This window comes from Cyprinus carpio, chromosome A16 (assembly GCF_018340385.1).
Source record: "Cyprinus carpio isolate SPL01 chromosome A16, ASM1834038v1, whole genome shotgun sequence".
NCBI classification, from domain to species: Eukaryota; Metazoa; Chordata; class Actinopteri; order Cypriniformes; family Cyprinidae; genus Cyprinus; species Cyprinus carpio.
The window spans coordinates 11371923-11388036 of NC_056587.1; the positions used below are offsets into that span (position 1 = coordinate 11371923).

The 16114-nt window shown below is 44.8% G+C and overlaps 1 protein-coding gene and 1 long non-coding RNA gene across 3 annotated transcripts in view; one reads left to right on the forward strand and one right to left on the reverse strand.

Moving 5' to 3' along the window:
* The window catches only part of LOC109101241 (integrin alpha-8-like), a 72051-nt gene that overhangs the window by 43552 nt on the left and 12385 nt on the right, over positions 1-16114 (forward strand). For both annotated transcript variants that reach the window (XM_042772619.1, XM_042772618.1), the window contains 3 exons: positions 1907-1986; positions 14774-14854; positions 15284-15389. In XM_042772619.1, the coding sequence (XP_042628553.1) occupies positions 1907-1986; positions 14774-14854; positions 15284-15389 (267 nt within the window). The remainder of the gene's footprint in view (positions 1-1906; positions 1987-14773; positions 14855-15283; positions 15390-16114) is intronic.
* Positions 1840-16077, reverse strand: LOC122148003. Its single transcript, XR_006161985.1, has 3 exons — positions 15762-16077; positions 15294-15342; positions 1840-1972 (listed from the first exon to the last, which is right to left on the reverse strand). It is a non-coding gene; the product is annotated as an uncharacterized LOC122148003 (long non-coding RNA).

Consider the following 16114-nt stretch of genomic DNA (forward strand, 5'->3'; position numbering starts at 1 on the left):
CAGACACATTTTTTTTGGCTTACGTTGTTCTTTGTTTTTAATCAAACACGACCATTCCATTTTCATGCTTTCTGGATGCACTCTGTCCAGCTTTACTTAGTCAATCTGTAATCCATCTAAAAAAAATACCATTGCACATATGTATTCAAACACAGTGCTTTTGATGTGCGTGTTTGTGCTGCTTCGAATGGAAACCGCATCTTACATTTCATTCCTATGTTGTGAAATGCATTTAATCAAAAACCCCTTGAGGAACTTGTACATTTTTCCCATGTTATACACTAGGAGTTTCATTAAAACTTTCGATTAAGAGTTATTGTCTCATTAGTATAATTAGATGATTACTGTTGCCATAGAAACATATGAACCAGCCCTTGTAAACTCAGATTGAGATGTAGTCTCATTTCTTAACATATGCATGATGTTGCAGAGATGTGACCTTCATTTGTGATTTACCAACTAAAAAAGGACGCAAGACCACAAAAAGAGACTCCGTGGCCAGTTCCCTCTTTAAAGTTTAACAGCACTTGTTACCCTCACCCATCTGTTATGAGGAGACTTTGTAGTAAGGAAGGTTTCCGTCTGGGGAAGCTCATTTATGGGGCTCTAGAGTTAGCACATAGCCTTTAGCTAAAGGACTGGCCTTCATTATCCATCCCAGCAGCCATTATCAGTTTTCTTCTAATGAACTACACCATATGGACACAGTTATAGCCAACGAGAAAGAGAGATGATTAGTGAAATTGTACTGTTTGTTTGCGAATGAAGATTCCAGTGTTTAGACTTTGTTCAGCAGAGCAGAAAAACAACAAAAGATATCAATCAGAGAAAATTACTTTATAACTTCTTGTTTTTTAAGAGCTGGCAGGCTTTTGACTGTATGTAAGGGCAAATTGCAATTATATAAATACACTGGTAACACTTTGCATTAAGGTTTCAATATGTTAACAATAGCTAATATGATGACTAATGCAAAAGAATAACGAGCTATACTTTTAAATCATAAACTAGTTTTTGAGTGCAAAAACATGTTTGGTGTAAATTGCCCCCAAGTCGTATATTAACTTTAGCGCTCTAGAATACTTGCTTCTGATTGGTTAAGCATGATATTCGGTGGTCAGTGGTCATTTTGCGTCTGTTGCGTTAAAATAAAGGTGAACTATTAATTTCTTCTCATAATTTATCTTTGACTGCATTATATTTCCTATACAAATATGAAAAAACACGTGACACGTGTTGTCATCTGGAAATCACAGTAATTACGACATGGCTTGAATGCAGCATGTATCTTTTTTGAATTGTGTCTGGCGCTACGCTTTTTCAGTTTCTTCTTATACAAATATGAAAATATAAAATTTTTAAACTAATAAATGAAATGACTTTAATGCACATTTTGTGTGCATTTTGCTCCACACAATTCAAAGTTTAAGTTAGTAAAATGATCTGATATTTACATCACTGTCAGATATTGCATATTATCATCACCTTTTGCAGCACTGTATATCATGCTGCTCAAATTCACATATCATACAAACAAAACTGTTTACTGTAGTGAAAATGACCTTAGATGACTTAAAAAATATTGCATGTAAACGTATAATATTATTTTGACTCAAGTCAGTATTTCATGTCCAAGTTTTTATTGATTTACTGAGTAACTATGTAATACTAGTTTATTTGTTTGTGGTATAACAGCAATGAGGCTGACACTCCTCCCTCCAGCTTGTAAGATGGCACAGTGTTAATTGTGGTGGGCTTTTCCTGTATGAGACACTGGGGGTAGAGCTCTATTCTGTTTTACTGAGCACTTACAGATGTCCTTAAAGCGTTTGATGTCTTCATGTTTTTCCCTTCCTTCTCCCCTCTCTCTCTCTCTCTCTCTCTCCCTCTCCCTCTCCGGCTCTAGTTGTCAGTTGGTTTACGGTTTGCTGTACAGAGGCTGGAAGATGCCCCTCCTTCCATTGGCTTTGAGCTGCAGATACACAGGTACAGTTAATATTTCCCTTCATTTTACCTGTTTGCAAATTACAGATCTGCAAGTTGTTTTTTTTCTTTGGTTTTCAAGCATAATGTATTCTCACTGAGATAATCTTTGACTAACACACACACACAATCATACACATTTCTGGCCAAATCAATGTCAACACCAAACAAAAAGTTATAAAGTGAATAAGTATGTGTGTCTGAGAAGCTGAACACATTGCTGGCATACATTTCTGGTACCTTAACTTGTAAACTTGTAATTTAATTTAAAGATCTCTTGCACTACTCAATTGCGTGTGTGTGTGTGTGTGTGTGTGTGTGTGTGTGTGTGCATGCGTGCGCGCGTGCGAACATGGTAAGTGGTGTGTCTCACTTTGATGTATGTTTTAGGGGGTCATTTTGTAAGCAAGGGCCCCAAGTGTTGTTTGTAATAGAGTCAGGGCTTCAGAACAGGAAGCTGAGTGTTGATAAGATGTCCTTGGATGGGTCACAGAAAATGGATGGCATACCAAACAGACTCTGTTTGTCTATGTGTGGGTGTATGTAGAGAAAAATGACAATTTTTGGAACATATTGGGGGAGTAGGATCTCTGGTTTTTGGTCATCTGTTTTGCCATTATTAGAGATGGGTCATAATGGTCAAACAGGCAATTAGTTGAGTAATGAGTTTGTCTATTTTATATATGAGCAATATCACACAAGTAGCCATGTGATATCACTCTATATCAGCATGACTGATTCAGCCATAGGCGCAAGGCTGCATATATTTTCTAATATAAATTACATTTTATAATATAAACTATAAAAAATATTTTTTTAAGAATATGTAACCTGACTTATCGATTTTGAAGTTTTGCATTTCATTACATTGTTTTTTTAGTAGAACTCCCCACTTGGTTTGCATGTCCTTGGTCATGCTCTGTTAAGCTCAGGAGTGAAGTGTATTTTTTATAATAACACTCCTCGCTGTGATGTTCCTCACACATATGTTTAATGTGCACATGTTAGTTTTGGGATGTTGAGATGACTGCCAGGCTGCTCTCAGAGGAGAGATATTTCCCAAAGGGTTTAATCACTGAACCCTAAAGTCCCTCCATAACTCAGAGCAAGGTTAGGTCAAACAGGAGCGCGAGTCTAAGGGTGTGTATGTGTGTTTGCCTGCACATGTAATATGTTTGCACTTAAGTGTGGGTGCAGTATGAATGCATTTGTGGTGTGTGTCTTATCTTGTTTCGGCATGTGCATCTCTGGAGAATAGAACAATTTTCTGGTGACTAATGTTGGCCACATGTTCCTCTGCCCACTCTGATTTTTCAACTTGAGACAGAATAAGAGTGAGGGACAAAGAGGTTTTGGGGGGGGGGGGGGTTTACAGATACAGAGAGATAGAAGCCAGGTGTCATGCAACAAGAAAGATAGTTTTGTCTTTCAAATTTTTTAGATGTGTCTATGACTCTGATGTTTGGTAATAATGGCTTTTTATTTTTTACTTGTGAAATTAATTTATGCAATTATTAATTATGAAACTTTAAATAATATACAATACCGTTAAAAAGTTTATGGTTGATAAGATCTTAAAATGTTTTTGAAGAGGTCTCTTATACTCACCAAGGTCGCATTTATTTGATCAACAATACAGTAAAACTTAAATATTGTGAAATATATCTACCATATAAAACAACTTCTATTATAATACATTTTAAAATGTAATTTATTCATGTGATGGCAAAGCTAAATTTTCAGCATCATTACTCCAGTCTTGCTTGAGTGTCACATGATCCTTCAGAAATCTAATATGCAAATATAAATTTATACTCATTCTAATACACATTCTTTAAGAAATAGAAATATCTTGTAATATTCAATTTAATATGTCTTTTCTGAATAAAAGTTAATTTCTGACCCCAAACTTTTAATATATAATTATATAGAATTTATGTATTGGTCTTTTTCTACTTTATAAATAATTTGAAGTTTATTTTAAATTGCTTGGATTCTGTTTCTCTCAGGATGGAAATGTAGGTGCTGGAATCAAGGTATCACATTTACTGACTCAAGATTTAATAAGATTTTAGAACTGAATGAATGAAACAAAATCTTACAAGACTTCAAAGATTCTGAGGTCTCATTGTTCCTTTCAGTCACACAGTTTTATGACATATAGTAAATAGTTATTCCACAAGATCAAAGTTACATTTGTCAGACATTTATGTTTAGTTTTTCCTGTGCATTAATCCGGTGACGGCTGGGTGAAGGAAGGACTGGAAACAATAGCGAGTTATGGTTCTTTAATGAAAATAAATAAACAAACAGGGAAAAGACAATGATGCTGGGAAGACAAAAATCCAAGATGGTGGTGAGGTGGTATCCGGATGATGACAGGAATCCGGATGATGACGGTGAGAAGGCAGCAGGAGAGGATGGCACAGGAACTGCGGAGAATAGAGCCGAAGGTAAGTATTTGTGGCTTAGTGGAAGTGCGTAGAGTGGATGAGGTTCCGCGGAAAACACGAACATCCAACGCAGACAACACTGAAGCAAAACAAACAGGGTAAGCGACATGAAACAACGATCTCACAAACACAAGACGTGAGACAAGCCAATATAAAGGGAATAAGTAATGAGTGACAGCTGTTGCTGATGACAATTAACGGAGACGCCCACAAACTAATCAGTGCAGACGCGAAACACACAGACTTCACCACAAAAGTGCCAACACCCAGAGATCACGGTTTACCAACCGTGACAGTACCCCCCCCTCTAAGAGCTCCTCTTGGAGTTCCCAAAAGGGCCTACCTGCTGATTGTATTCATCAATAAGGGAGTGATCCAATATGTCCCTAGCAGGTACCCAACTCCACCAGGTACTGGAATCCTCATCCCCTCCGTCTCGAGTCCAGAATATGATTAAACCGAATAAGTCGGTTCCCCATCTACGAGAGACGGCGGCGGGGGGGAACCGGAGTAGGCGGATTAATACGTGCATAAAACACGGGTTTAATTTTGGACACATGAAAGGCGGGGTGTATCCTCCTGTACGCTGGAGGTAGTTTGAGGCGGACTGTCACCGGACTAATGATCTTGGTGATAGTAAACGGGCCAATAAATTTGGGAGCTAATTTATTAGAAACGGAACGCAGAGGAATGTTACTGGTAGAAAGCCACACTCTTTGACCCACGACGTAAACGGGAGGCTTTGACCGGTGGCGATCGGCCTTGGCCTTAGTGCGCTCCCTCATCCGGAGCAGAGTCTCGCGGGCTCTGGTCCAGGTGCGGTGGCACCTCTGGACAAACGCATGAGCGGAGGGGACCGCGACTTCAGATTCCAAACTGGGAAAAACTGGTGGCTGGTAACCTAAACTGCATTGGAACGGAGAAAAGGCCCGTGGCTGACACTGGTAATGAATTGTGAGCGTACTCCACCATAGAGAGTTGTTGACTCCAGGAAGCAGGATTCTTGGAGACCAAACATCGCAACGTCCTCTCTAAATCTTGGTTGGCTCGCTCAGACTGTCCGTTGCTCTGGGGATGATAACCCGAAGACAAGCTAACTGACGCTCCTAGCAATTTACAAAACTCTTTCCAAGATCTGGATATAAATTGAGATCCCCTGTCAGAAACCACGTCTACCGGGAGGCCATGAAGCCGAAAGACGTGATCTAGGACAGTGACCGCTGTCTCCTTGGCTGTCAGTAATTTGGGCAAGGGAATGAAATGTGCCGCCTTCGAGAACCGGTCCACTACGGTCAAAACGACCATCATGCCATTAGAGGGCGGGAGGGCGATAACAAAATCTAGAGCGATGTGGGACCAGGGTCTCGAAGGGACAGACAGCGGTTGAAGGAGCCCATCAGGAGGTCGGTTAGATGACTTACCACTGGCGCAAACTGAGCAAGCCAACACAAAATCGCGGATGTCACGAGCCATACGTGGCCACCAGAATTGTTGTTTAACCAACCCATTAGTTCGACTTATCCCTGGGTGACAAGCCACGTTAGAGCAGTGACCCCACTGAATGACTTCAGACCTTAACTCCTCGGCACAAATAAACGGTTCGGTGGGCAAACCGGACGGAGGCGTTACCCCTTGTAAGGCCGTCTTGACCTTCGACTCGACCTCCCATACGAGTGCTGAGACCACTAACTTCTCAGGTAAAATACACTCGGGAGTCACCGGGCGGGCGGAGGGATCAAAAAGACGTGATAAAGAATCGGGTTTGACATTTTTGGAACCCGGGCGGTACGATAAAGTAAACTCAAAACGACCGAAAAGTGAAGTGCCCACCGAGCCTGCCTGGAATTGAGTCTTTTGGCAGTTCTAATGTACTCTAAATTCTTATGATCAGTCCAAACGATGAAAGGTACCCCTGAACCTTCCAGCCAGTGACGCCACTCCTCTAACGCTAATTTGACGGCCAACAACTCTCTATTGCCAATGTCATAATTACGTTCAGCAGGAGATAATCAATGAGAGAAAAACGCGCAAGGATGTACCTTATCGTCCGAAGCAGCACCGTTGGGACAACACTGCTCCTACCCCCACCTCTGACTCGTCGACCTCCACCACGAACTGCCGCGTGGGATCAGGGGCCACCAGGATGGGAGCCGAAACGAAGCGGCTCTTGAGTTTAGCGAATGCAGCCTCAGCTGCGTCCGACCACCTGAACGGAGTACCGGGAGAGGTCAAGGCTGTCAGAGGTGAGGCTAGTTGGCTGAAATTGCGAATGAAACGCCGATAGAAATTGGCGAACCCCAGAAACCGCTGTAGGGCCTTACAGGAATCTGGAGATGGCCAATCTATCACAGCCTTAACCTTGTCAGGGTCCATACGTATTCCCTCGGACGAGACGATATATCCTAGGAAGGGAACAGACTGTGCATGGAATAATACGCATTTCTCCGCCTTGACAAAAAGCCCATTCTCAAGTAACCTCTGGAGCACTCGTCTGACGTGTTGAACATGTTCCTGGAGAGATGAAGAAAAAAATCAGTATGTCATCCAGGTTAACATATAAAACTGATCTACCATATCTCTCAACACATCATTAACGAGTGCTTGGAAAAACCCCGGGCGAGTTGGAGAGCCCGAACGGCATCACCAAGTATTCAAAGTGCCCTCTAGGGGTATTAAAGGCGGTTTTCCATTCATCCCCCTTCCTGATGCGGACCAAATGATAAGCATTACATAAATCCAATTTTGTGAATACGGACGCTCCCTGCAACCTCTCGAAAGCTGAAGACATAAGTGGTAAAGGATAGGTGTTCTTTATCGTGATGTTGTTCAGCTCTCGGTAATCAATGCAAGGTCGCAGAGAACCATCCTTCTTACCCACAAAAAAGAATCCCGCCCCCCGCTGGAGAAGAGGAAGGACGGATGAACCCAGACGCTAAGGAATCAGAAATGTATTTCTCCATGGCCTCCCTCTCAGGAATAGAAAGAGAGTATAACTTGCCTTTAGGCGGAGATTTACCTGGCACTAAATCTATGGCACAGTCGTAGGGACGATGCGAAGTAAGAGTAGCAGCACGGGACTTACTGAACACTTTCTTCAGGTCCAGGTACTCTACGGGCACGTTTGGTAACACCATGTTCTCCTTCTGAAAGACAGAAACAGGGACAACAGGACAAGCAGAAACCAGACAAGACTCATGACAACTTTCACTCCACAATGTGACTTTGTTGGAACCCCATTCCACTCGTGGATTATGTTTGGTTAACCAGGGGTGACCTAACACAATGGGAGCAACAGGGGGAGTCCATTAGGAAAAAGGATATGGTCTCGCGATGATTGCCAGAAGTGAGTAGTGTGATGGGTTCTGTGTGGTGTGTGACGTGAGGCAGTTCCTGGCCGTTGAGTGCGGTGACATGGATGGGGAGAGACACTGGCAGGACAGGAATGTTCAGGTGATGTGCCAGGGAAGAATCGATGAAATTACCTTCGGCTCCGGAGTCCAGAAGGGCGTGACATTCATGAGAGTGATTCTTCCCACCGCAGTTTCACCGGAAGGAGGGTCGATGATGCTGTTGAGGACTTCCCAGCGGAGATCCCACCCGATAGTAGCCTCAAGTTTACTACCGGGCTGGCTCTTTTACCGGGCATGAGTAGATGTTGTGTTCTGAGCCTCCACAGTATAAACATAGTCCTTGGGATCTCCGCCGTTCCCTCTCCCTCTGGGACAGACGAGCTCTACCCACCTGCATGGGCTCGTGGTCGTCGATGGGATCCCGACCGCGTTCTCTCGACTCGAGCGCCCCCTAGCTGAAGAGATGGTATGACGTTTAGGACTGGACTGGCGACCCAGGCGATTAATCTGGGCATCAACTCGTAAGGCCAAGTCGATTAATCCATTTAGTGTGGGGGGCAGCTCGAGGAGATAGATCTCCTTTAGAACACGGTCGGATAACCCATGCAGGAATCGATCCCACTGCGCCGCCTCGTTCCACTGGCACGCGGCCGCCGCCAGGTTGCGGAATTCGATGGAGTAATCCGTGACAGATGACGTGCCTTGACGAAGGTCTGAGAGCTGGTGAGCGGCCTCCCTGCCGGCCGCGGCTCGATCGAAAACCCCCCTCATCTCCTCAGAGAGGGCGTGGAACGAGGCACAGCACGGATGTGGATTCTCCCACACCGCCGTCCCCATAGGGCTGCCTGTGTGGTGCTCGCTGCTTCCATGTTGGTGAGATCATCTGTGACGGCTGGGTGAAGGACTGGAAACAATAGCGAGTTATGGTTCTTTAATGAAAATAAATAAACAAACAGGGAAAAGACAATGATGCTGGGAAGACAAAAATCCAAGATGGTGGTGAGGTGGTATCCGGATGATGACAGGAATCCGGATGATGACGGTGAGAAGGCAGCAGGAGAGGATGGCACAGGAACTGCGGAGAATAGAGCCGAAGGTAAGTATTTGTGGCTTAGTGGAAGTGCGTAGAGTGGATGAGGTTCCGGGAAAACACGAACATCCAACGCAGACAACACTGAAGCAAAACAAACAGGGTAAGCGACATGAAACAACGATCTCACAAACACAAGACGTGAGACAAGCCAATATAAAGGGAATAAGTAATGAGTGACAGCTGTTGCTGATGACAATTAACGGAGACGCCCACAAACTAATCAGTGCAGACGCGAAACACACAGACTTCACCACAAAGTGCCAACACCCAGAGATCACGGTTTACCAACCGTGACAGTACCCCCCCCTCTAAGAGCTCCTCTTGGAGTTCCCAAAAGGGCCTACCTGCTGATTGTATTCATCAATAAGGGAGTGATCCAATATGTCCCTAGCAGGTACCCAACTCCACCAGGTACTGGAATCCTCATCCCCTCCGTCTCGAGTCCAGAATATGATTAACCGAATAAGTCGGTTCCCCATCTACGAGACGCGGCGGCGGGGGAACCGGAGTAGGCGGATTAATACGTGCATAAAAACACGGGTTTAATTTTGGACACATGAAAGGCGGGGGGTATCCTCCTGTACGCTGGAGGGAGTTTTGAGGCGGACTGTCACCGGACTAATGATCTTGGTGATAGTAAACGGGCCAATAAATTTGGGAGCTAATTTATTAGAAACGGAATGCAGAGGAATGTTACTGGTAGAAAGCCACACTCTTTGACCCATGACGTAAACGGGAGGCTTTGACCGATGGCGATCGGCCTTGGCCTTAGTGTGCTCCCTCATCCGGAGCAGAGTCTCGCGGGCTCTGGTCCAGGTGCGGTGGCACCTCTGGACAAACGCATGAGCGGAGGGGACCGCGACTTCAGATTCCAAACTGGGAAAAACTGGTGGCTGGTAACCTAAACTGCATTGGAACGGAGAAAGGCCCGTGGCTGACACTGGTAATGAATTGTGAGCGTACTCCACCATAGAGAGTTGTTGACTCCAGGAAGAAGGATTCTTGGAGACCAAACATCGCAACGTCCTCTCTAAATCTTGGTTGGCTCGCTCAGACTGTCCGTTGCTCTGGGGATGATAACCCGAAGACAAGCTAACTGACGCTCCTAGCAATTTACAAAACTCTTTCCAAAATCTGGATATAAATTGAGATCCCCTGTCAGAAAACCACGTCTACCGGGAGGCCATGAAGCCGAAAGACGTGATCTAGGACAGTGAGCCGCTGTCTCCTTGGCTGTCTGTAATTTGGGCAAGGTAATGAAAGGTGCCGCCTTCGAGAACCGGTCCACTACGGTCAAAACGACCATCATGCCATTAGAGGGCGGGAGGGCGGTAACAAAATCTAGAGCGATGTGGGACCAGGGTCTCGAAGGGACAGACAGCGGTTGAAGGAGCCCATCAGGAGGTCGGTTAGATGACTTACCACTGGCGCAAACTGAGCAAGCCAACACAAAATCTCGGATGTCACGAGCCATACGTGGCCACCAGAATCGTTGTTTAACCAACCCATTAGTTCGACTTATCCCTGGGTGACAAGCCACGTTAGAGCAGTGACCCCACTGAATGACTTCAGACCTTAACTCCTCCGGCACAAATAAACGGTTCGGTGGGCAACCGGACGGAGGCGTTACCCCTTGTAAGGCCGTCTTGACCTTCGACTCGACCTCCCATACGAGTGCTGAGACCACTAACTTCTCAGGTAAAATACACTCGGGAGTCACCGGGCGGGCGGAGGGATCAAAAAGACGTGATAAAGAATCGGGTTTGACATTTTTTGGAACCCGGGCGGTACGATAAAGTAAACTCAAAACGACCGAAAAAAAAGTGCCCACCGAGCCTGCCTGGAATTGAGTCTTTTAGCAGTTCTAATGTACTCTAAATTCTTATGATCAGTCCAAACGATGAAAGGTACCCCTGAACCTTCCAGCCAGTGACGCCACTCCTCTAACGCTAATTTGACGGCCAACAACTCTCTATTGCCAATGTCATAATTACGTTCAGCAGGAGATAATCGATGAGAGAAAAAACACGCAAGGATGTACCTTATCGTCCGAAGCAGCCCGTTGGGACAACACTGCTCCTACCCCCACCTCTGACGCGTCGACCTCCACCACGAACTGCCGCGTGGGATCAGGGGCCACCAGGATGGGAGCCGAAACGAAGCGGCTCTTGAGTTTTAGCGAATGCAGCCTCAGCTGCGTCCGACCACCTGAACGGAGTACCGGGAGAGGTCAAGGCTGTCAGAGGTGAGGCTAGTTGGCTGAAATTGTGAATGAAACGGCGATAGAAATTGGCGAACCCCAGAAACCGCTGTAGGGCCTTACGGGAATCTGGAGATGGCCACTCTATCACAGCCTTAACCTTGTCAGGGTCCATAAGTATTCCCTCGGACGAGACGATATATCCTAGGAAGGGAACAGACTGTGCATGGAATACGCATTTCTCCGCCTTGACAAAAAGCCCATTCTCAAGTAACCTCTGGAGCACTCGTCTGACGTGTTGAACATGTTCCTGGAGAGATGAAGAAAAAAATCAGTATGTCATCCAGGTTAACATATAAACTGATCTACCATATCTCTCAACACATCATTAACGAGTGCTTGGAAAACCCCTGGCGAGTTGGAGAGCCCGAACGGCATCACCAAGTATTCAAAGTGCCCTCTAGGGGTATTAAAGGCGGTTTTCCATTCATCCCCCTTCCTGATGCGGACCAAATGATAAGCATTACGTAAATCCAATTTTGTGAATACGGACGCTCCCTGCAACCTCTCGAAAGCTGAAGACATGAGTGGTAAAGGATAGGTGTTCTTTATCGTGATGTTGTTCAGCTCTCGGTAATCAATGCAAGGTCGCAGAGAACCATCCTTCTTACCCACAAAAAAGAATCCCGCCCCCGCTGGAGAAGAGGAAGGACGGATGAACCCAGACGCTAAGGAATCAGAAATGTATTTCTCCATGGCCTCCCTCTCAGGAATAGAAAGAGAGTATAACTTGCCTTTAGGCGGAGATTTACCTGGCACTAAATCTATGGCACAGTCGTAGGGACGATGCGAAGTAAGAGTAGCAGCACGGGACTTACTGAACACTTCCTTCAGGTCCAGGTACTCTACGGGCACGTTTGGCAACACCATGTTCTCCTTCTGAAAGACAGAAACAGGGACAACAGGACACGCAGAAACCAGACAAGACTCATGACAACTTTCACTCCACAATGTGACTGTGTTGGAACCCCATTCCACTCGTGGATTATGTTTGGTTAACCAGGGGTGACCTAACACAATGGGAGCAACGGGGGAGTCCATGAGGAAAAAGGATATGGTCTCGCGATGATTGCCAGAAGTGAGTAGTGTGATGGGTTCTGTGTGGTGTGTGACGTGAGGCAGTTCCTGGCCGTTGAGTGCGGTGACGTGGATGGGGAGAGAGACACAGGCAGGACAGGAATGTTCAGGTGATGTGCCAGGGAAAAAAATACAAAAACACCAAAGCCTCACAAGAACACAAAGTAGACAAACCCATTAAACATATTCTTCCACCGCAGTTTCATCGGAAGGAGGGTCGATGATGCTGTTGAGGACTTCCCAGCGGAGATCCCACCCGATAGTAGCCTCAAGTTTACTACCGGGCTGGCTCTTTTACCGGGCATGAGTAGATGTTGTGTTCTGAGCCTCCACAGTATAAACATAGTCCTTGGGATCTCCGCCGTTCCCTCTCCCTCCGGGACAGCCGAGCTCTACCCACCTGCATGGGCTCGTGGTCGTCGATGGGACCGACCGCGTTCTCTCGACTCGAGCGCCCCCTAGCTGAAGAGATGGTATGACGTTTAGGACTGGACTGGCGACCCAGGCGATTAATCTGGGCATCAACTCGTAAGGCCAAGTCGATTAATCCATTTAGTGTGGGGGGCAGCTCTAGGAGATAGATCTCCTTTAGAACACGGTCGGATAACCCATGCAGGAATCGATCCCACTGCGCCGCCTCGTTCCACTGGCACGCGGCCACCAGGGTGCGGAATTCGATGGAGTTATCCGTGACAGATGACGTGCCTTGACGAAGGTCTGAGAGCTGGTGAGCGGCCTCCCTGCCGGCCGCGGCTCGATCGAAAACCCTCCTCATCTCCTCAGAGAGGGCGTGGAACGAGGCACAGCACGGATGTTGATTCTCCCACACCGCCGTCCCCCATAGGGCTGCCTTGCCCGACAGTAACGTGAGCGTAAACGCCACTTTGGATTCCTCGGTGGCGAAGGTGCGGGGCTGCAAAGCGAAATGCATAGAACATTTACACAAGAAAGTTCTGCAAAAGGCTGGCTCACCTGAGTAGTTTTCAGGTGCCGGAAGTCTCGGCTCTGGCCGGAAATGATCCTGGGGGGGTCTCCCGGGGGACGGGCAGCGCAGGCGGTGCGATGGGCGCAGTGGGAGAGGTGAGCTGATGGATCTGCTGGGTGATGCTCTCCTGCTGCTGATCCATACGTTTCACACTGTGATGCATAAAGTCCGTGAGTGTGTTGGTGCTCGCTGCTTCCATGTTGGTGAGATCATTCTGTGACGGCTGGGTGAAGGAAGGACTGGAAACAATAGCGAGTTATGGTTCTTTAATGAAAATAAATAAACAAACAGGGAAAAGACAATGAGGCTGGGAAGACAAAAATCCAAGATGGTGGTGAGGTGGTGAGGAATCCGGATGATGACGGTGAGAAGGCAGCAGGAGAGGATGGCACAGGAACTGCGGAGAATAGAGCCGAAGGTAAGTATTTGTGGCTGAGTGGAAGTGCGTAGAGTGGATGAGGTTCCGGGAAAACACGAACATCCAACGCAGACAACACTGAAGCCAAACAAACAGGGTAAGCGACATGAAACAACGATCTCACAAACACAAGACATGAGACGAGCCAATATAAAGGGAATGAGTAATGAGTGACAGCTGTTGCTGATGACAATTAACGGAGACGCCCACAAACTAATCAGTGCAGACGCGAAACACACAGACTTCACCACAAAGTGCCAACACCCAGAGATCACGGTTTACCAACCGTGACAAATCCTCTCTTTCCACTTCCTAGATTTCCTGGAAATATATATTTTTCTTACAATTTACTTTTTTATATGTTTTTTTGCAATGTAAGTAAATTTTTTTAACAGCTGTATAGTTATTAAAGGTGTGCATCAATAGCAGATATAGGCTATTAGGACAGATTCTGAAATTGCATGACCGAAAAAGGCCAAAAAGAGGCCCATAAATATTTCAGATACAGTACTGTGTTTAATTAAATTATAATTACATTACTTTTTTATGTCACACATTAAAAATAATAGTAAACATAGAGAACTTTAAATTTTAGGACTTTGGAAACTAAGTTGACACTTTTTTTTGCATTATCACATATGATAATGTGACAACACGCATAAAGTCCACCAGCTGTGTTTGTCCACACTCTCTGAGTGAACTTCCACTTCTAGAATATTTGCATTTATTATGGTTACATACTGTATGAGACAGAGGGTCGTCTGATGTACTGGTATATGTGTGTGGCTGGTGGGGATACTGTGGTTTTCACTTCACAATGACTGACAAGACAGTTGACTCGGGAACTCTAGGATAGTGACATTCATCTTCTCATCCTTGCATTCTTAAAGGACAGACACATTCACAGAACACAGATGTTCCCTGCCTCAGGCTCACACATGGAACTGTTCAATAGTCTGAGACACTGTGGGCCAGTTCACTGTGACCTACTACAGAGCATTACTGTCTCATAGTACACACTACATAACTCTATATTACTGACACTTTATTTTAAATCAGAATGTTACCTTGATAATGTAGCCTAAAGAATAATGTTTATAGTAATAAAGATTCATATCGCAAATGAACAATATATTGTTTGTTTCTCTGAACAGCTCTAATAAGGACAACTCCAGAAGCGTTCGAGTGAATTTGACTCTAAGCATTGCAGCGAGAGCACAGGTGGAGATCAGAGGGTGGGTATCTCTCGTTGTCTGTCTCTTTCTTTCTTACAGAGCCAAAAATGAGCAGTCCCAGACCAATTTCTATAAAAGAACCGAGACTGCCACTGTTTGACTGTTTAGAGGGACCTGGAGAGGTTATTCACTGGATCCTTATAACTAATTCTTGTCTTGGCAGAAGGTCAAAGTGCATGATAAATAAGGCATATGATAGAAAGGTTATGGATGATGCATTAGCCAATAAACAATGTCATCTATTATTTTCACTTAGTCAATTAATTTTTTTTTCAATCATAATGCTGTTTCACTTGGAAATGTGCCACGTTACAAAATTAAAACAGGTTTTGAATGGTGTTTATTGGCAAATATCTAAGACTGTATATACTACATTTTAGCATCTTACAGTATCTGTTTATAATGAAAATTGTACTATTTTTCCCTTAGTGTGTCTCACCCTGCTCAGGTTGTTTTGCCTTTCCCTCGATGGGAACCCAAAGAGAAACCTGTGAGAGAGGATGACGTCGGCCCTCAGGTTCAACACATATATGAGGTGCAGAATAAACAGACACAAAAAAAAACATTGGTAAAGAGGGCATAAAAGTACTGGAACTAGCATGCTCTGTTAAATGGCCAGTAAACAGCAAATATTCAAAAGCTTTGGTGTAATCAAAGGGATCCACTAGCATACACACACACACACACACACACACACACACAAAGTACAGACATACAGGTTATGCCAGATCTTACCAGCCTAACTTATTAACATATACTGAACACATTGAGTGTGAGTGAATTTAATTTTTATCTGAAAGACAGTATAATTTTATGATTCAATATTATTTTTAACAACAACAACCCAATTATCTCTCCAACAATAAAATCAAACACTATTCTATTATAAGAAATCTGTTATGCTTACCAAAATAAACTTTCCCTGTGGAGTGGAGTGCATTCAGCTAGCAAAAACCAGCTTCTGGAAAGCTATTTATTTGTTGTTTGTTTTTGTGGAGACTCTTGACCTCTTTTTTGCTGCAGGAGCACCTCACTAAACACCATCTGTCCTGTGGCTATTAATTTTTTAATTGGCTGTAATGTTGGCCAGACACTGTACAGATGGTTTATGTTAGAAGCAGCTTCAGCTCATGTTCAGTCAAACTGCAAATGCTAATGCTAATGCTAGCCCAGAGTGTTTGATTAAATCAGTGGTCTCAAACTCAATTCCTGGAGGGCCACAGCTCTGCAGTGAGTTCCAAATCACACCTGCTTGGAAGC